The 22088-nt window shown below is 45.1% G+C and overlaps 2 protein-coding genes across 2 annotated transcripts in view; one reads left to right on the plus strand and one right to left on the minus strand.

The window, feature by feature from the left end:
* Positions 1-16682, plus strand: part of LOC308368133 (solute carrier organic anion transporter family member 1C1-like) — a 41814-nt gene extending 25132 nt beyond the window's left edge. Inside the window, exons 6-14 of the mRNA XM_080842222.1 lie at positions 6104-6202; positions 6550-6798; positions 6940-7104; positions 8151-8346; positions 8594-8759; positions 10006-10196; positions 10447-10511; positions 10872-10989; positions 14905-16682. Of these exons, the coding sequence (XP_080698348.1) occupies positions 6104-6202; positions 6550-6798; positions 6940-7104; positions 8151-8346; positions 8594-8759; positions 10006-10196; positions 10447-10511; positions 10872-10989; positions 14905-15133 (1478 nt within the window). The 3' untranslated portion in view covers positions 15134-16682. The remainder of the gene's footprint in view (positions 1-6103; positions 6203-6549; positions 6799-6939; positions 7105-8150; positions 8347-8593; positions 8760-10005; positions 10197-10446; positions 10512-10871; positions 10990-14904) is intronic.
* Positions 16683-16837: 155 nt separating this feature from the next.
* bcap29 (B cell receptor associated protein 29) lies at positions 16838-19537 on the minus strand. The gene is made up of 8 exons (XM_080842223.1): positions 19425-19537; positions 18677-18806; positions 18431-18531; positions 18157-18304; positions 17824-17959; positions 17405-17498; positions 17095-17195; positions 16838-16991 (listed from the first exon to the last, which is right to left on the minus strand). Exons 2-8 carry the CDS (start codon positions 18766-18768, stop codon positions 16950-16952), a joined length of 714 nt encoding a protein of 237 aa, XP_080698349.1. The 5' UTR covers positions 18769-18806; positions 19425-19537; the 3' UTR covers positions 16838-16949.
* Between the last annotated feature and the right edge of the window lie 2551 nt (positions 19538-22088).

Consider the following 22088-nt stretch of genomic DNA (forward strand, 5'->3'; position numbering starts at 1 on the left):
CGGTCTAAAATGGAATGATCACCGTTGGTCTGCCTATCACCGAGACATATGTCAAAAAAGTCATGTCCATGACCTCCGGAAGCAGAACAACACGCGTTAATAAATAACAGCGAATGCTCCCGGTTCAGTCTCTCACCTTGATCGCCTCATACGAGACGTGAGTATATACCTAGGAGACTACATATCTCGGGTAAGTCCTGATATTACATGCCATTTTCTAAAATTCGCTACCTAAGGGTACAGGTGCCTTGTGCCCCTGAGAATTGATGTGGTTTTGTGTGTTTGAGCTGTGCTCAGCTCGTTTTTTCAGGTAAACCTTTTTGTTGAATTACATGCGCTAGATTTCCGGGTTATTTTGAGTTTGTTTACATTGTGCCTATACCGCTGTTCGCAGCCGTGGGCTTTGTGCGAGCCTACAAGGTGCGTTCACACACTGGTGTGGGCCGCCGTAATACTTGTGTTCGGTGTTTTTACTGCTGTGGGCAGCCGGAAATCTTGTAGCCTGTCTGACACTGCTCAGACTGCCTAGCGCTTCTCTTGTCGTGATTTTGTGGCTGTTTGGCCGACATTGCACGGAAGGTAGTTTATTATTTTGTTTGGACTGTGTGTGTGCCTGCTAGGTGCGTCCACGCACTGTGCAGGACACTGTTGTATTCCTGTGGCATAACCTGTACCCCTGTTACAGCTGGTTTGGTGATTGTGCACTGTGTACTGTGCTGTGCCTTCTGCTTGTTCACTGGGTCAGCCTGCTAGGTGCTTAGCGCTTGTGCAGGCCTCCGCAGTGTCCCTCTGCCACGCCCTACACCCCTGTTCTCAGCAGGTGGGGCTAGTGTGCGCCTGCTAGCTGCATTCGTGCACTGGTGCAGGCCATAATTTTACTGTGCTGTGTGTTCCTGTGTTTTTATTAGGAGCCTCCTCTGCAATAGCCTTATCTGCCACGCCCTATACTCCTGTTTGCAGCTGGTGGGGCTAGTGTGCGCCTACTAAGCGCATTTGTGCGCTGGTGTGGGCCACCACTGTGGTCCTGTGGCATACCCTATACCCCTGTTTGCAGCTGGTGGGGTTAGTGTGCGCCTGCTAAGCGTATTCGTGCGCTAGTGCGGGCCACCATAACACTTGGGTAGATTGCTGGAGGACGACGCTGGACATCAGCTTCGGATGGCTTCTCACTACTGCAGGATCTGCAGGGCCTCCATGAGTTCCAGAGATGGGCACGTGCTGGAGGACGTCGACAACCCCTGCACGGCAGCCTGCGACCTCTCCAGGGAGGAGCGACAGCGCCGGGCCAACCAGGTGGGCAGGAGAGGGAGGCGGTAATCCCCTGACCAGCCGTCCCTCTCAAGCAGGCATGGGCGTAAGCGCACGCACAAGCGGTCGCATGACCGGCAGCGGGACTCCCCCCACGGGCCTGCTCAGGATGAGGCACCCAGGCCTACTAAACGCCCTGCCTCAGCTACGGTGGCGGAAAGCGGTAGCACGGAGTCGCACCAGATCCTCTCGGCTCTCTAGGCTCTGTTACGGAGGATGGACAGGCTGGAAGGCCAAGCTCCACCATCTGCCTCCATGCCCCCTGGCCAGGAAGGTCCCCTCTCATCCAGGCCTGAGAGCTATAGTGAGGAGGAGGAACAGGGCGATGTAGATGTATTGTCCCTCTACGCCCCCCACACGGCAGTGGACGACACCACAGATCGGGGCAGCCTCGGGGGAGATCTGCATTCCGGATCTGCAGAGCCAGCTGAATACTCCACAGAGACGGGGGAGGCCCCGGTTGGCTCCTTGTTGCAACGGGTGCTGAGTGCGGCCAAGGTCCTGGGCCTTCAGGTGCCCACACCTACCCCAGCTCCTGTTGGAGGTGTTTGGGAGGGCGTTTCCCGCCCTGACCCACCACCTGGTATACCTGTGTCGGACGAGTACGCTACAACACTGAGGTAATCATGGGGTAAGTCGGCTCAACGCCCCCAATTTAATGTGGGCTGCCGCGTTACCAGTTGAGACAGGGCTGGGGGACATGCCGCCAGTGGAGCCATGGGTTGCTGCATGGACGTCCCTGGGCCTCTCCTGCGTATCCCCCAATCCGCGGTGCCCTCGGAAGGAGTGCGCGAAGACTGACCGCCTGGCCACGCGCGCTTTTAATGCATCAGCACGAGCGGCTCGTATGGGTAATGCATTGGCCATCACCCTGGCAGCTCTGCGGAAGACACTGAGCCCCGACGATCAGGACGCCAGGGCCCTAGTGGACGCAGCACTTTTGTCACACTCACAGCTGACGCGTGACGTGGGTGACGCTATGGCCTCTGCGGTACAGTGCCGCAGACAGGTTTGGCTGGCACAAACCTCCCTGCCGGAAGCCATGAAGCAGGAGCTGCGCAGCCTCCCCCTGACACCAGGGCATGTCTTCCACCCAGGATCCCAAGAGGTGCTTGAGCGTGCTGAGCGCGCGGCAGCATCGAGGGAAGCTGTCCAGCGTGTGTGCCGTAGGCCTGGTCCAACTACCGGCCGGCCGCCTATGACCAGGTATAGGCTGCAGCAGGCCACCCAGCCTCCCCCAGCAGCTAACATCCCGGTGGCCCCACAGGACTGGCGATTTCGTGCGGCCCGCCGAGGAAGGCCCCCAAATTCCAGTCGTCGAGGACTGCAGCGGGGCGCAGGCAGGGGTGCAGGCCGCGGTGGCGGTCCTGCATAGGAGGCAGGGGTTGCCCGTCGATTGTCCATCCCAGTTGACACGAACTTCCTGGGAGGGCATTGTGCCAGACCCTTGGGTTGTGGCTACGGTGGCTCGGGGCTACCGAATACAATTTCGACGGCGACCCCCTACATTTTCAGGGGTCAGGGTAACGTCCGTAAAAGACCCGGTTTTAAGCTCCGTGCTCGGCAAGGAGGTCCAGGAGCTACTTCTGAAAGGGGCCGTCTCAGAAGTACCGCCCAGCGCACAGCGCACTGGATTTCATTCCAAATATTTTATAGCCCCCAAAAAAGACGGCGGCCATCGGCCTGTTCTAGACCTCAGGGCCTTGAACCGGTTCCTCAAGGTGCTGCCGTTCAAGATGGTCCACACAGGAGTGGTGATGCGATCCCTCCAACAGGGGGAGTGGTTCACATCTCTGGACCTGAAGGACGCTTATTTCCACGTCCCAATCTGCCAAGAACACCAGCCCTTCCTGCGCTTTGCCTTCCAAGGCAGGGTGTTCCAGTTCCAGGTCCTTCCTTTCGGCCTTTCTCTGGCACCAAGGGTTTTTACTCGTGTGGTGTCAGCCGCGCTGTCCCCCCTCCAGGCTCAAGGACTGAAGATCCTGCCCTACCTAGACGACTGGCTCATTTGCGCCCCCTCTCGGGAGCAGGTAATGCGCAACACAAACACAGTGCTGGCACATATTCAATCTCTGGGCTTCACAGTGAACCACAAAAAGAGCAACCTGCAACCCCGCCAACAGGCAGAATTCCTCGGCATTCTGCTCCACTCAGTCAGCATGACGGCGTCTCTCACTCTACGGAGAGTGGACAGCCTGATCGGCATGCTAAGGCATTTCCGCTTAGGCAGCCGCGTCACGGCTCACAGAGTCCAGAAGCTCTTGGGTTTACTGGCTGCAGCAGCAGCAGTAATTCCCCTTGGCCTGCTGAGGGCGCTTCCCCCTGCAGTGCTGGTTCAACGCTTTCCGTCTCCATCCCAGAGACGACAGGCAGGTGAGGCTGCCTGTGTCTCGGGCCTGCATCCAGGCTCTACGTCCTTGGCGGGACAGAGAGTTCCTCCTGCAAGGTGTCCCATTGGGGGGCCTTCCCCACAGGAGACAGGTTGTGTCGAACGATGCATCCCTGACAGGCTGGGGAGCTGTCTGGGAAGGGCGGTCGGCGAGGGGCATGTGGCAGCCCCTGTGGACGATGGACCTCATAAACGTCCTCGAGCTGAGAGCCATCTATCTCGCTCTTCGGAGGTTCCTGCCGGCGCTGCAAGACCGACATGTTCTGGTGAGAAAAGACAGCACCACAGCAGTGTACTATATCACTCACCAAGGTGGCACGAGGTCCCAGCGGTGCCTCCAGGTGGCGGAGGAGTTGCTGACATGGGCATGGCCTCGACTCTCTTCACTGAGGGCAGTGCACATCCCGAGTGTGGAGAACAGAGCAGCCGACATTCTCTCCAGGACAGGGCCACTCCCAGGAGAATGGAGACTGAACACAGCCGTCATCAGCCAGATCTGGATGCGGTACGGTGTTGCCCAGGTGGATCTCTTCGCGTCAGCGGAGACATCACACTGCCGGGAATGGTACTCCCTCATAGGGCAGGGGGGCAGTTTGGGCCTGGATGCTCTGTCTCAAGACTGGCCAACAGGCTTGTTGTACGCTTTTCCTCCACTCCCTCTTGTAGCACATGTCCTCCAGAGGATCATAGAGGGCCAACATTCAGTCCTGCTGGTTGCGCCACGGTGGCCGGCGAGGCCTTGGTTCTCGAGCCTTCTCCAGCTGCTGCAGGGTCAGCCTTGGCAGCTACCGTGCAGAGCAGATCTGCTATCACAAGCAGACGGGCGGATCTGGCATCCGAACCCAGATGCCCTGCGTCTATGGGTTTGGCCCCTACAGAGTCCATCTCTGAGCAGCTAGAGGAGTCTGTGCAAGAGACGCTCAATAACGCCAGGGCTCCATCTACTAGAGCTGGCTACGCTCTCAGATGGAGGATCTTTTCAGACTGGTGTGCTGGCATGGGTCTTGAGCCAGCAGTTTGCCCTGTGCCACAAGTTTTACGCTTCTTGCAGTCCCATTTGGATCAAGGCAAGGCAGCAAGTACAATAAAGGTCTATGCTTCGGCCATTTCGGCCTTTCACCAGACAACAGACAACAGATCCCTGGGTAGGCATCCTTTGATCTGCCAGTTCTTAAAGGGAGCCCGCCGGTTACGCCCAGGGCGCACCTTGCGGGCCCCAAGCTGGGATCTGCCTACAGTTCTCACGTTGCTCACTGAAGGTCCTTATGAGCCTATTGCAGACGCTGATCTACGATCTTTGTCCCTTAAGACTGCTTTTCTCCTGGCTCTCTGTTCGGCCAGTCGAGTCGGGGAGTTGTGTGCTCTCTCCATCAGCGATGACTGTCTAAGGTGGCAGGCAGGGGGCACTGGTGTGTCACTTTGGCCAAATCCAGCTTTCTTGCCGAAGGTTCTCAACCAGCGGTCCATCAACCAAGTTCTGGTGCTGACCCAATTCCAGCCTTCCTCTGCCTCACAAGCAGAGCAGGATAGGCTGCTCATTTTGTGCCCAGTCAGGGCCTTGAGGGCTTATCTGGCACGGACTCAGCCTTTGAGGGGGACGCATTCTCAAATGTTTGTCTGCTATGGGGCGGCAAAGCGGGGACTGCCGCTTTCCAAACAGAGGCTGTCTCATTGGCTGGTGGAGGTTATATCCCATGCTTTTAGGGCTCAGGGGATACCGGTCCCTTCGGGTACAAGGGCTCACTCTACCAGGAGTATGGCTACGTCTTGGGCTGCCCTCAGAGGTGTGGCAGCAGACGATATTTGTGCAGCGGCTTCATGGTCTACGCCATGCACTTTTACTAGATTTTACAGGGTGGACGTAACTCGCCCGGCTCCGGTCGGCGACGCCGCCCTCATGTCCGTGACCGAGCGAGGTTTTAATTAAGGTTTTAACTAAGGTTTTAACTAATTCTGGGTTCCTCACGACTCTTTTGGTATGTGTCATCCCATTTTAGACCGTAGTGACGGTCAGAGTGAGGTCGAAACAGATCGTAAGTTACGAAGGTAACTATGGATCTGTGAGACCGAGGGATGACCGTCACTATCTTTGTCGCTCAGAACAGCCTGAGGCGCTCAAGGTAGGAGACTGAATCGGGAGCATTCGCTGTTATTTATTAACGCGTGTTGTTCTGCTTCCGGAGGTCATGGACATGACTTTTTTGACATATGTCTCGGTGATAGGCAGACCAACGGTGATCATTCCATTTTAGACAGTGACGGTCATCCCTCGGTCTCACAGATCCATAGTTACCTTCGTAACTTACGTTATTTTATCAACCTGTGTTCAATACATTATTTGTGAAATTTGAAGCTTTAAGAGAGCAGTTTCACCAAGGCTCAAAGCTTAAATTGATGTCATTTCAGGCTGTGTGCAGACTATAGCCATCATTGGTCCGGTGTTTGGATACCTGCTTGGATCTCTCTGTGCCAAAATATACGTGGATGTCGGATTTGTTGACATGGGTGAGTCACAGTGCATGAGAATCGTTGCTGATTCTGTGGAGCATATTCTTTCAGAACTCTTGTTTCTAGCCAGCTGAATAATACTGAATAACTGAATAATACCATGAAAGAATAGAGTCAGCTGCTGTTGTGTTGACATTGTAAGCCTCCATTTGTGTGTGTGTATGTGTGAGTGTCTGTGCTTGCTTGCATGTGTGCAAAAGGATGTTTATCACACTCCTGTACAGAATCATAAATGCTGCATACACTCTCCAAACCTCAAGGACCTATTCACTTCAGGGTATGGTCTAATCTTACCACTATGTCCACCCCCCACCCCTCTTCACACTCCCAACATCCCCTCAAAGAGACCATCACAATCACACCCAGTGATGCACGGTGGGTGGGCGCCTGGTGGCTGGGCTACCTGATTGCAGGGGTCATCACCCTGGCCTCCGCTGTGCCCTTCTGGTTCCTGCCCAGAGCTCTGCCATCCCCGGAGGACCGGCGAGAAGACGAGAGCCCCCTGGAGCAGGCGAGCTTCCTGAAAGATGCCCCCACCATCAAGCACAAGTACATGCCAGAGGAGCTGGCAAACTTCCATGACATGGCCAAAGGTACCGCAGCTGGTTGTCTCCCACTCACACTCAGTCTTTCACAAACCATGAAACATAATCTTTGAAAAGTCCTCTTGAGTTGTAATTGTGTCTGATGTGATGCTCACCAGAATAATGATTTGATTTGATTTTTTTTTTCAGAATTCCTCCCCACCTTGAAGAGCCTGCTTGGTGATCCTCTGTATTGCATATATCTCTGTGTAGCCATCATCCAGTTTAACTCACTCATCGGCATGGTCACGTACAAGCCCAAATACATCGAGCAGCATTACGGACAGTCCGCCTCCAAGGCCAACTTCCTAATGGGTAGGTGCTCTCGCTCTATTTCGACCATATTCTCTGGCCCTGGAGATGTCCATTTACTAGGGATTGACCGATATGCGTTTTTTAAGGCTGATACTAAAATTAATATCTAATGGCTTACGGTGGCCGATAACCGATGTTTAGACAATATTAATTTATCATGCAAAAACATACATACGTAGAGGGAATTCAAATTTGTGAGTTAGTTTGTGAATACCTTCTTAGAGAATCAACAAGCAACGAGAAGATCTTACAACACATCTCTAAAAAGTCTCTAAAATGTATGAATGGCACAAATTATGGCACTGACTAAGGTAACAAAAATATGGATGAAGCTCACATTAACTAGCCAGCTAACATCAACAAAGGCTTATGTGCCAGCTAACATCAACAAAGGGGGCAGATGGCGGCCGAAATATATCGACAGAACTGATACATCAGTCTATCTCTACCATTAACTTGTCAAAATGAAATAGTTTTAATGCTTGTCAACTTGCTTTCCCCCCTTTTTTCATGGGTCTTCAGGGGACCCAAAAAAGTGAGTCCCTGTAATTAGAAAGTGACACATGAAAGAGAATGGGGAAATGAGATGAATTAATGGCACAGGCCTGATAAAAGGTTGTATTTTAAAATGAGCTGTTGATGTTCAGATGCACTTATGAAGGCATGAGCCCCCCTTTCCAGAATGGTGTGTGTGCGTGTGCGTGTGCGTGTGCGTGTGCGTGTGCGTGTGTGTGCGTGTGCGTATGTGTGCTTGTGTGTCTCTGTGTGTGTTTGGCACAGGCGTGTCTATTCTAGATCCTCTGTCCTTTCAACCATCAAAAGAAATCCTCATCCCCTTGACATGACCACTTCAGATGAAATATGGATGGACTGGATGATGTTACTTTGATATGAACAGGAGAATTCCCTCTTTGATCACCCCCCCCCCCCCCCCCCCCTCCATTGCAGACTAGTTGGCAGTGCGTCCAAGCTCTGCATGTGTTTGTGGGAGTCGATCGTCCCCCCTTCTTAGCATATTACATGAGGGCCGTTTATGTTTGCTGCAGGCATCATCAACATCCCTGCCGTGGCCCTGGGAATGTTCCTGGGAGGCGTGATCATGAAGAAATTCAAGTTTGGCATCATGGCTGCCGCCAAGTTCGCCTTCGGGACCTCACTGCTGGGCTACTTCCTCTCCCTGTTCTTCTTTGCCATGGGCTGTGAGAATGCCAAAGTGATGGGCATTACGGTGTCATACTCTGGGTAGGTCATGACTTGTGGCCTTTCCGTGTGTGTGAATATATATCTTTCTGCTTTATGTCATAATTCTTTTTCTGGCATAACGGCAGCTTTCAAATCACTTAAGCGTCTTTGAGTGTTAGAAAAGCGCTATATAAATATGAATTATTATTAACATTATTATTACTCTTGACCTAAAAGTTATAAATAACACATCTTTTGTATACATTTAATTCTGTTTTTCCCTTACAATGTTTGTTCCCACACAAAGCGAGGATATGTTGTCTTACAACGAGAGTTCTTTGTTCGCCAACTGCAACTTGGCTTGCATGTGCTCCGGAAAGGACTGGGATCCAGTGTGTGGGGACGACGGCATCACTTACGTCAGCCCCTGCCTGGGAGGCTGCACCGCCTCCAATGGATCTGGGAAGGAAACGGTCAGTTTTCCCTCTCTCTAATGGATTCAAAACTGACATTCAAAACTGACCATAACGCATATCTCGCATGGTTTGCAACTAATTATCAAGTTGCGGTAACACATTCGTTTAGGGAACATATCTAAACCATTTACGTGTGACGAATATGTGTCTGTATAAGTGCCCAAAAAAGTCTTTATTAAGCATCATTTATTAGTCCTGTATTCGCCAATTATTTATTCTCAATGAATATGTCATTGTTTGTTGGTACATCCTTAATAATCAACTAGTTGGTCTCAACCTAAGCTTATTGATCTATAATAAGAATTAAAATAGGTATTCCTACTGAGAAACAGTGTTTCATTATCATTGCAATGGCACAGCAGGTCCAAGTAATGGTAGTTGTACTCACCCAGGCTGCTAGTGGTGACTGGGTAGGGCCCCTGTTCTAAAGTGGAAACTTGCTCAAAAGCAATGTGTGCACTTCAAGTAATACCTCCCCTGTATATCATCCTTCGTAAGTTCCCTGTTCTAAAATGGAGGATTAATATCCATATAATCAGACAGATTTTTATTTAGAAAAAAATAACATTTCTCAAAAACATGCAACAGGCGTCCAAAGTACCCTACCACTCCCCTCCAAAGTAACCATCTTGTGTATCCACAAGACAGAAACCTTTTCCAAATTCATAAGCCTCCATCAGTCTCTGACAGATGTCTCTGTTTTGTTGTGAGACAATAAGGGGGACTGGCTGGTATAGTTTGTTTGTTGGTAAAGTAAGGTTTGCAGGTAGATATACCTATTCCACAAATATTTTACCACTATAAGTTCCATATTTAGACAGTATATTAATAGGCTAAGAACCTTGTATTTTGATCCTTGCTATATATCAGTAAGCTTAAGTTAAGACCACCTAGTTGGTTATTAAAGATGTCTTAACACTAATTAGTTACGTGTTAATTACTAACATTTGTTCCCGAAAGTAAAATTGTTTCCCTACCATTGATATTGATAATATTATTGATATTGCTTTTGAGATTGTTACCCTTGTTAATCTGTATTATTTGCATTTTTGCAGTATGCAAGAAGTATTGACATTGAAAAAGTATCAGTCTTTTGGTTCGTATCACAATTGTATCTTATGTACCAGTCAGGGGCAGAAGAAGGATAGAATGGCATGTGTATTAATTGAAGTACCCTGCATGCTTTGTGAGTTTTTGGTCGACTACCCTATTTGTAGGTCCATAATGCAGTATCTCTCTGCAGGTGTTTGGACACTGCAAATGCATAGGCGCTGCTGAACCAGGTCCCCAGACCGGCAACCTGACAGCCATTTTGGGCCAATGCCCCCACCGGAGCAGCTGCGACAGCATCTTCCCCTACTTCCTGGCCCTGTCTGTCATCACTTCCTTCATCATCTCCCTGGGGGGGACCCCTGGTTATATGCTGCTCATCAGGTGAGCCTCCAGGGGAAATTCCGTAGCAGTCACTGTATACTGTATATGTCAGCAAGGTCCATTTGTTTGCCGCTCTGACAGTTTGCGATGTAAAGTGAATCTTATGATCTCTTTATTCTGAATCTCAGGAAAATAGGTCATGCACTTCAGCAACTACAGTATGCATGTAGCACTGTACCCAAGCAATCATTACATTATGGTTATGCAATGCTTATGATCATTACTCTTTGCCTGCACTCTGCTCTGATAGGTGCATTAAGCCGCAGCTGAAGTCTCTTGCATTGGGGCTCTACACGCTCGCCACTCGAACCCTGGGTAAGTCCTGTCATCTAGTCTGGTCACTCTGTAGGTGGCACTTCAAGCCACGTGAAATCTCTGCCATTGCACCGGGCTCTGTATCATTACCTCATGCTTAGAATTCCCTCTGACAAAGCTACGCTAAATGAACCACCAAGGTATGTACAATGCCCGTCCACGTGGCATTGTTGCACGCCTCCACGCATACATAAACACATACAAACATGTATAAATAAATACAGGAAATGCACTCATGCATATACAGTATACATCATCGCTTGTCAGCAGCAGAGTGCATCTCTAACCATAGGCAACTTCTGTTCCCCTAAGTCTGGAATGGTTTGAAATGGGGTTCTTTTCACTTTTGCTTCTGTGTAGCTGGGATACCTGCCCCCATCTATTTCGGTGCATTCATTGACACCACCTGCCTGAAGTGGGGACAGAAGAGGTGTGGCGGCCCTGGAGCGTGCCGAATATACAACACGACAGCCTACAGGTACATTAACCATCTGTCACACTGAGGGGTAGATGAACCAACATGTTAGCGCCTGTTTATCGCAACATGCGCCTAGAAATAGCTTACGTACGAACAGACAGCACACGGCTCATTCTGCCTGCTGCAGGAGCGCAGAATGACAACTTGTGCTTTTCAGACTGCTACTTTTACTTTGCATTTGTGGGGATTTTTGGCGAAGTTATGGGAGAAGTTCAAAGAGCGACTGATTATGTACTCCGTTCTATGAATGAAAACTGCAGGGCCACAGTGCACTATAGTCTATTTTGTGGTGAAAATGTGATGATATATCCCATGATATACGTAGCTTCTTATAGATGATCCCAAGATATTGAGGATTCTTATACGAATGCGTTTTGGACATATATACACAGTGCGGATCAATTTGTGACAATAAATCTGCAGCTCACAAAATTAATTCTGGAAGGTACACAAACTTGTAATTGTGAATATAATGCTTTTAATGTACATTCAACAAAAAACTAAAAAATACAACAAAAAATGTAATATATCATATAGGTTAGACACTGTATTAATATAAATGCTTCGATCCATCAGATGCTATTTATTCTATAAGTGTCCATACATGTGTGCACATTATGTAACCAAGTTTGGGCCTCTATATACTATATTACACCATTCCATCCAAAATAAGGTACAGTTTTGGAATCTACAGGAAGTATGGAATCAGCATGCCACATTTTAGAACTCTGGTCGTATTTTTGACAAAGTTACTAAGCTTCAAAGATCAGAAAAAAATTCCAGTGACTGAAAAATGTTTTATTTTAAAGGTGATTTTCACGAGTAATAACTACATTCTAAACAGAAAAGCTTTCACTGCATGAAATGTGGGATTTACGACAGTCTTCGACCCTGTGTATTGCCGTAGAAGCCCACATTGGTGTGAAAGCCCCCCCACCCCTTCCCCTTGGCCAGGCCTAGGTTTTGTTATGTTAATTGAATTGACCTGGATTGAAAACAACTACAACCACTTACAGATTCCGATTAGCTAAATTTGCGTCTGGATGGAAAGGTGTTATCTTTCCCCATCCCATCCATGCTAAGCCATTTCTAGCATAACATGCTCCTTGAATGTCCAGTGGTGTAGTCCAGTCTTTACGCAGGTATACGGAGTATACCCACTTATTTTTCAGTCAGCATTGGGTATACCCACTTCTCAAAACAGGGTGTTTATCCTGTGCTGTATGAATACATTAAGAGTATACCCACTTCTCCAGGGACCACTACACTGTGAATGTCGATATGTAATGGTATGGTGTTATTGAAACTTACTACGTGTAAAAAAGACTAGAAATTGAACGTTTATTATTCGAGTCTAATGTTTCTAATGTTGCCTCGGGCGCCTTTACGTGAACATAATTAAAACGTCACATAAGTCCACTAAACAATCTCATTTCGCACGCTCCAGCAACAGAAGATAAATACCCCAGAGGAGGAAGGAATGATACCGACGAGCTTGATCCTTACCAGAAAAGGTGGCTAAGCGGTTAGAAACAGCACCAATGGGTACCCACTAACCTGAAGAGCGCAGGTTCGGATCTTGCGTAAGATTTCAAAATCTACCTGAAAAGGCACAGGTTAGATATTTACGAGTGGCAAACATGTCCCAAGTTGCGAAATGACTATCTCAATATCAGAGTAAGCCCGACTCTGTATAATTACATGCCAGAAGTGAATCTCAAGAACATTACAGAGAAGAAGCTGCGGAATATGAGTGGAACAGCCTCGAAAGTACATTGCAAACCTCGAACTCTGAAAATGAAAGGCAAAGCAAGAATCGTGATATCCCCGAAATCAAAAGCCTAAAGACAGACAAGTGTCGCAAGAACTCTGAAAACGGAAGGTGAATCAAGAAATCTGATAACCCCGGAGCAAAACCCTAAAGACAGAATGTTAATTAAATTATTATCGTGTACATTTTAATTTCGTTTTTATGGGGCAATAGCTGTAAATGGGAGGGGATAAGTTTTGTCAGTTGAAAGCTGACCTATAGACAGAATCTCATTCCGTCTCATCACAAGACGTTTTAATTAAATTCCTTGTCGTGTTCAACCAATGGCTGCAGCAGGGTGTGTGTGGCTAGACTGCTGACAGTCAATATGCTAATAAGAGCATTTCGCACCTCGGTCAGCGGGAGGTGAGAATGCTAAACATATCGGCCCCCTCATAGACATGTATACATGTCTATGGGCCCCCTCCCCTCGCAGGTTCCTTTCCGGGAAATTCCGTTCGTTTGCGGCAGACGGATATTTCGGGGGAATGTCCGCGATCAGCCTGGAATGGTGATCATTTGCGGCTGTATCACAGCGTATACGGGCCCGATAATCTTGCTTTTCGTGCAGTGTTTGGGAGTATAGGAAGCTAACATTTGAGGATGTATCATCTCAGAGTGTATTTGTCAAGGGAAGAAATTATCAGTCAATTCTGAGACGGTGTGATGAAAAGACATGAAATGACCCCCATGTTGAAAGCAAGCTTTACTTTAGTTTGGCTTTTTATGTCTTGCCACCACTTTTACACTTACACTTACACTGAGCTGGTCACTCGACTTACAAGTCCAACCAGTAATGCTACCAACCCACGTCCACTCAAAAATGAGTGTCATGCTAAAGTAGAGATGGTGAAGAAGTAAAATCACTCACATGTTGTGCTGCATTTAACTTCTAAAGATTGGTAACTGTATATTTAATTCTAATACATCCAATACGGTATGGACTAGTTGGTAACCCCAGGACTTTAAAAAACCAACAAACTGAACAATTGCAGCAAATCTATACATCTACACAATTCCTCTCCTACCAGTAAAGGTTTTTTTTTTATGAGGCTAAAAAAAACACATCATGTTATATGAATGACCAAGATAAGTAAGCATATGCAAGAACAACATCATACTTACTCTTTAAATATGACTGTGACCCTCTGATGGTGTGGATCTAATTTGCTTTCACAGCGCTTTGCCAAAGGGCATGAACTTGGGGACAGGCAAACGGTCCAAGGCAAACATCACAAATCGCTGAATGAAATTGTTCACTGACTACAACAATATTGTGCAATGCAATCTTAATCTTAGGGTTAAATATTAATGGAGGTCTTGTGGTTTTAATTAATAAAGAACAGTCTTCCTGGCAGGAGGTCATGGATCTGTTTGAATTCTATATGAAGTCATGGCCTATGTTATGCATCTCCCAGTGTGGCCAGACCGCTTCATGTGTTCTGATACCGTAGCCTATATAACCCCTTAAAAAAACGAAATGTTTTCACTTTTCAACGGATAATCAGTTTCCCAAAAGTAGCATTAAAGTCAGCATTAAAAGCATTACAGTAAGTGTCTATTAGAATATGTTGGCTGGATATACAGATATCCAGTAAATGTACAGTTTGTCATAACAACTTAATAACTTGAATAACATAACTTTAAATATGATGTCGTATGTTGTTGTACTTGTACTACCATGTCAATATTGTAATTACTTAGTTATACATATTATCACCTGATAGATGTGGTCTTCACAGTGTTTCTAAAGTCCACGTTAAGTTGTAGGCTGAAGATAGTTTGCTGTAATTAATGTAAGTTGGGAGTCCTCTCGTTTCTCCTAGTCTGTGCTGTATTCTGTTGCATGTTCTTGCTAAAACAAGTAAATTTGTGGTGAACCATCCAAGCAACCAACAATGATTACTGGCTTTTGGTCTCAGGCAGAAATCTAACTCTCCATCTCCATTCTCGCTCTCCATTCTATCTCTCTCTCTCTCTCTCTCTCTCTCTCTCTCTCTCTCTCTCTCTCTCTCTCTCTCTCTCTCTCTCTCTCTCTCTCTCTCTCTCTCTCTCTCTCTCTCTTACTCACTCTCTTCTATTTCCTCTACTTTGGGACCCATCAGGATAGTGTATCTTGGCCTGACATTGGGCTTGCGGACCATCTCCTTTTTCCCGTGCATCCTGGGCTTTGTGTTGCTGAGGAGGCACCTGCAGTGGGAGCAGCGGCAGCAGGCGCTGAGCAATGGTGGGACGGAGAGTGAGTGCCTCAGAAAAGAGGAGAACCACACGCTGCAGTGCGAGCAGCTCCTGCTGACTCTGGAGTGCAACCCCAACAGGGAGACACGGCTGTGATGGTCATCACCATCACCACTCCTCTGTGTAAATCTCTCTTGAATTTTTGTTTGTTTGTTATGAAACAAAGCCACCCAGTGGCCATTCTGTACACACATGCAGAGCAACATTTTTATATATTTGTACTGGACTCATGTAGATTTATGTAAAGTAACAACAGATGTGTTTAAAAATAATGATTGAAACTCTTTAATGTATATGCTGTGTTTTTCAATGGATTTTCTGCCTATTTTTTAGAAACAATCAGATTGTTATTTGTTTGTTTTTCTTTTTTATTGAGTATTTTGTAAATGTGTTTGATGTAGATGCTGATGTTTTTATATTTGGAAGACTATGTACAGGGTATAGTTTTTAACTTACTAAAGATACTATGTTTTTTTCCTGTCAAAGATCAATTCATGCAATAGTCTGCTAAATATCTCCTTATTCTATAGGTTGTACTTTATGACCCCTTTTCCAGTGACCCTGCAAAGCCTTAAACAGGGTTTAAACACCCACAAGGATAAGGGTTATATGGTGCAAGGGTTTAAACACCCACAAGGATAAGGGTTATGGTGCACTGAATGAGTCATAGCTGTTCCCTAATCTAAACACACAATCTGTGTCATGTGGAGGTTGAACCACAGGGTGGAATATTTACAGTGAATACCTTCTTATCCAGCCAGCACCTTGTGTTTAGCCCCAAAATGTTAACAAGCTGCGTGAGAGGTTCATAACTTCTTATGTCAGCTGAGCTTTACGCCGAGAGAGCAAGGGAGGGTCTTGGTCTGTTTATATTTATTTACATTTCTGTCATATGGACGAAATGCGGAGCATTGCCTATGTTGTGATTCCTGTTGGCTGTTCCCATTTAGCTCTTTAGCAAAACACTAGGAAAGTCTGGATTATCAGTCCACCTATTTGTAACATACATATATCAAAACAACCTTTGAGGTATTGGTGTGTGTGTGTGTGTGTGTGTGTGTGTGTGTGTGTGTGTGTGGTGGAAAGAGAGCGAGATTAAGACAGAGATACACTTTAAAGTGTGCTAATATTACTGCTCAGGAATTATTCATTTTCCTGCATAAACACCAATACTGTTAGCTGAAGAAGGGTTTCTAGAAACTAAATATCTTGGCCTTACTATCTTGTCAAGATATGCAAAACCACAGCATACACATACAGTATATACTATATACGACATCTGTGACATTCACAAAACAGAGAAATATTAGCTTTACAGGGCATTTTTAAGTTTGTTTTCTCTATTTTTCTTGCCTCGTTTTCATTCTGTATTATTCAGATGTATACCTACTTCTGTAAAACGCCACAGGAGTTGTCTTTGTGTTGCTCATGCGCTGTGTACATGAAAATTCCATTGTTTTGTTTTTGTTGCCCATTACAGTGAGTAATTGTTCAATTACTTCATTTTACAGTATATTGAGCCACCATTGTGCCTAGTGGAAATTCCATTTTGAATACAATAGTCTTGAAAAGAAGATTCCCCTGTCTTTGTTGTTCTTTTCTCCGCTATATAAATTCCTTAAAGGACCATTAGTTGCTGTGGACCTAAACAGGCTTCGTGTTTGTCCAACATCGAATTTTTGTATTAATTATCCTTCCGTTCAGTCTCTGATTTGAAAGCATTATTCACTTTGTGAAGCACATTGACAATTAACCTGCTAATGGTTGAACTCTGTAAAAGAGGCTGTCGCCAATCAAGAATCAAACATCACAATGATTCTTTACTGAAGGGAGATGGTGGACTCAATGAAAGGAACATTGGGTTGTAACGTAAATAACTTGCCAAAGTTTGCGATTAACCTTGGCTCCTGGCCTACTGATCCTTTTTGCCTTCGGATCCATTGTAAAGATTGTTCTGTAAGAGAAGAACAATAACGTTAACCTCTGGCCTGTGTGTGTGTGACTTTAAACTCTGTGTGTGACTTTAAACTCTTAAACCACTCCGTAAGTCACAGCACCTGTAGCATGTGATGTTCCGTCAGCAGTCGATCATACTCTTTGGTGAGTCCCTGAGCTTGTTTCTTTATAGCCTCCACTTCAACACGAGACTTCCGCAATGCTGAGGAGGCAACGTTTAAATCATTCAGATTTTTCTGATGATACCAGTAGTCCACTGACATTGTATTTGACTTTCATTTCTACATGCTTCCATTCTTGTAGTGGCACAACATTGTTGTAATGCACCCCTACCCCATTCACTACAACCCAGTACAAACACATGTGACGTGAGTAGTTGGTCACTCAAGATGAATGCAGAGAAACACTTACCATCATCAGCAGCTCTGAATTCTTTTCTTGCATTCTCCACCTCCTGTCTGATCAGCTGAGCTTCAGTCTGCTTTGTACTCTCTTTCTGCAGGGTCTGTATAAAGGCGTACGGGAAGATACATGATTGACAACATCTTGATCTTAATGTCCATCCTTTGCTTCACACCTAGAGTTGCAAGGGCCCCTTCACATAGAACATGAACACGTGGGCAACTGGTATGTGTCTTCATGCACTTAGTTTAAGTGCACAAGTGTGTACTGTTTTATCTTGCAAGACAAAGCATGTGCACTAACACTGCTGCAACAGTTGACAATGCAACACATGAAGCTGCATCACCACAGTGTTTAGGCACCCATGTGCCCCTCACCTAAATACAGGAAAATGGGACTGACTCAGCATTTCACAGGGCTGGACTTACTTCTTTCAGTTGCTGGTTTTCCTCCATATATTTCTTGGTGGCCAGGTTGGCACCCTCTGCCTGGGCCTGCAACGCAGCTGCGCTGCCCTCGGCTAAAGCCACCTGGTGGATCAGGGTGATGATGCGGCGCATGATGCTATGGTAGCGCCAAAAAGCGGGAAACTATATCAGAGTTTGCGGTGGAAACAGTTTCCTGGAGCTGGCCCAATAACTGGCAAATTGATCTACTCCGTAAATGTCTGGTGTCAAACGTTTTGTTGTTTCTGAGGCATATGTGTTGATGAAGCAGAATGTATAAAGCAGTGGTCTGTGAACAGCACCAGAGACACTCACAGCCAGTGAAACAGGGAGAATCCAGAGAGGTACAGATTCCTCTGGGCCCTGAAGAGCATCATGTGCACATGGTCGGAATGGTTGGGCTGCAGCTGGGAATCTTTTAAGGCCTCCTCGGCTGAATACTTCCTGACTTCTCTCATGGCATCTGAAAAGGTGAGCAAAATAAAAAAGAAAAGGGATAAATATCACTGGGCAAATTACATTAACGTAAACACACCAGTAAATGTATTTGTATGCAAGATAGACATTATTATTTTGCTAGAGCACTTACCAAGAAAAAGAACAATGAGGATCAATATCATGGCAAAGAAAAATTTGTTCCAGTAAGGTGACATCATGCTCCATATATTCCACTTGAATATTTTTTGCCATCTAAGAGGTGATAAACGTAGCACATATATATTTCCATCTGTCAAGATTCAATTTGTAATATTTCTTTACAAATATTTCATGAATGTAAAGAAAATGTTGCACCATGATAGACTACAAACAATGAATAAACAAAGACAGACAGGACCTCTGAGCAGAGAGGAGGGGCAGGCAGAGGATGAGAACGAAAGCTATCTCAGCATAGAGGAAAAGAGCCACTGCTGTCCATTGTAGAGACATTCTCTCTAGCACTCTGGGCCCGAACCAATGGCAGAAAGCTGTGGGATTCATACATCACGTTATTAAGTGAACAGTCATGTATACAAGTTGAGAATGATATATTCAAAAGGGAGCACCGCTAAGGAAGTGATAAAGGACGTCGAAAATAGGCCTATAACACAGCATCTAAGGGGAACGCGTAACCCATGTTTATTTGCTTATTTATGATTCTTATTATTGTTATAAGTGGTTATAATATTGGCATAATTTATAACTGGAGACATACATTTCGTATCGGATAGTGAGAATAACGCCATACAGGTTGCTTACAAACACTGAGCCCGCACCGCAGTCATGCTGCGCATTTGACAGCACACCTGTTGCGACGTTTCACTGTCAATGGTCATTTTTAAACCAACCATGCAATTATATTTGTGTTTTGTTTTTCATCAAAGACGCACACATACAAGCATAATGAGCAACAAATGATTCCAATCTGATCTTTTAGTTGTATACTTTTAAGCTACAACTTAACTTCAAACTTCAACAAAAACCTGCATGCGGTCATGCTAACATGAAATCGTACGATTAAGGTCATCTACAGTAATATCATTAGTGTCTAGTTTTACGCCAGCTACCTAAGTCCCAAATACGTAAAATAAACCATCAAGTCTTACCAGAAATAGCGTGTCGATATAAAGGCGATAGGTAACAACTCCATTCAAGTCACACCCACTACTAGATCTGGGCTCTGACGACAAGTGAAAGCCTTCATAGCATACATTATCATGTATTTCCCAAAGTAGAAAACAGATTTTGTCAGGAGATATCAAAGTAAACTGACAACATTACAACGTTTATATCTGGCAGTCATATTGGTTACTTTGAAATTACACGTACACAATGAAAGCACCATACACCATAGGCTACACTAAGGCATTAAGGCACTAAGCCATACACTTAGACATTTGCATGATCATAACTTGTCCACAATATCGACATTTCCTGATTAATACATAGACGCTATCCTCTAAAACTTTACATTTATGGTTATGTGATAGCTACTGAGATTTTCCCTTCCACTAAATATAGAACCAGCTCATGCCTCTTTAAATAACTTGAGACATGTAGGTCACTCTACTCTGTTACATACTGTAAGTTATCTTGTATAGCTAAATTAACTATTTCTGTGACACGCAGTCACAATCAACATGCATAGCTGACACATCTCCTTTTGTGCTCACACACGAAATAATTATTACTTTTGTTTCCACTTCATTTGAGTAGGGTGAGTTCACTTAAGAGACTGAAATGTTATAGTCCCCTCTGCACACAAGCTGATTGGCCAGTGCCATGATTAAGTTTGTGGTTGTTATGGTTGCTGTTTATGGGGTGGTGGCAGTTGCACATGGGTTTCCTGACATTCAAATAATGTGTGTGTACAACCTGTACTTTTTCACACTAAGAATTCGACCAGACGTGAGCTCCAAGAAGAATGAAATTTTGTGATGAGAGTCCTTTTTCTGCTGTTTGTTTTTGTTTGTTTGTTTTGTGGAGTAGGCTATGCAGGTATAGCACATCCCTTTGAATTGGTATATTCTCACTGTAAATGGTCTGTCTTTAATTATGTTGGTGAATCTTTGACATGTTCTCTAATATAGGCCTACTTAAACATTTCTAAACATTGTCTTTAGTCCATATTTGATATCTAAAACAAAACATTACCCTACCTATATTTCTGACACTAAGAATGAGTGCCACTGCCACCTACCATAAATTATTTGAAAGCTCTTTAGGAAACTAAATACTGCCACCCCGTGGAGGAAACTAAGACTTCGGTTGTAGTGTAAATGTGTCCAGTTTGGCCTGTCAGAACACAAGATTTCTTCTTGAAATGTAATGAATTTATAAAGCAAATTAAAATGCTTTCACATGCTAATGTCCACTCTTTATGACACATATAGACGTAGACTATTTACTCAATGACCTAAGGGCCAAATAATGAGTAGGCTAGCCAACAATTCCTCAAAACAACATTTTAAATCAAAATGCGTCATAGCATAAACGTTTTAGATAGCAAGCATATCTGTCCACTGATATGCTTGCTGACCTACATCCACGTCTGGTTCACTCGGACCACACTCATCTTTAGTGTAGCTGGACGTGGATAACAAGAAAATAACTCAATGTTGTCAATACCATATCATATCCATATCCAAGTCTATTTAAAGTATCAGCCGCTAAACAGGAGAAATTCATGGTAAGCTAGTAGAAGGTTCTCAAGGTGAAAATGACTTGTTCAATTAAAGACGTATGTTGCGCACTGGTAATAGCTATAGAAATGTAAAGGGTTGGTGAAAATCAATGAAGCCGTATACATACGTTAATAATGTAATGTTTTGAAAGCGAGTGGCACAACAGTAGGCTAGGCTGTTTGTCTGTGACTCATGAGCGGACCACACGAAAACCATGAGAAAAAGGCCAGCGGACAGCCAGCTCTGCCCCCAGTGGGCTGACAGTGGTCCACTTGCCTTTTGCTATCGGGTTTAATATCGATTTCTGCTGGTACGCCTCTGCGATAGGCCTACATTAAATACGAACACATGATAATTAAATTGATAGCTTTATAACAACAATAACCAATATTAGGGCTGTAATATTTCGTTTGACAATGTATTTGAGACCAGATTTTAATTCAGTTGTGAATTCAGTATTCTGCATTTCACCAAAGATTTCAAAGTTTTATGCCTCACTCCTCTCTCTCCATTGACTACATTTATGGGCGACATTAGAACATAATAATTTGGGTGACGCTAAAAGGCTGCTATGATTCCAAATGACAGCGACACATACAGTACGACGTAATAGTAAGAGATCACATAATGGTTACCATGGTAAAAGAGAACCCAACATGAATCTATAAAAGTGAAACATTCATTTTGATGTCAAGCCTGACTGGACAACACACTTTATTTGCAACTGAGTATCATATACAACCTAATCTGATCGGAGTGCTTTGACTCCTTACAGGTAAGTGTTACATATTTGTTTGTACATACATTTTAGTGCTCTATAAAAGCTTGTATACATACATATGTAACCTATTGATTAATTAGTCATTAAAGGCTTCCACAGAAATGCCTACACATAGTATTCTGAACCATATGGATTGCGTGTTGTCAACACATATCTGATTAACTAGGAGTTCAAATCTAGTTGATTGGTTCCATCAGGTGCAGTAGAGCAAAGAAAATGTAAATGTAAATGTAAATTTTAGTTTTATTCTATAACAGAATAAAACAAAAATGTATATTTTACTTTAACACATACCAATAAATAGT

Source organism: Sprattus sprattus, assembly GCF_963457725.1.
Source record: "Sprattus sprattus genome assembly, chromosome: 7".
Lineage (NCBI taxonomy): Eukaryota > Metazoa > Chordata > Actinopteri > Clupeiformes > Clupeidae > Sprattus > Sprattus sprattus.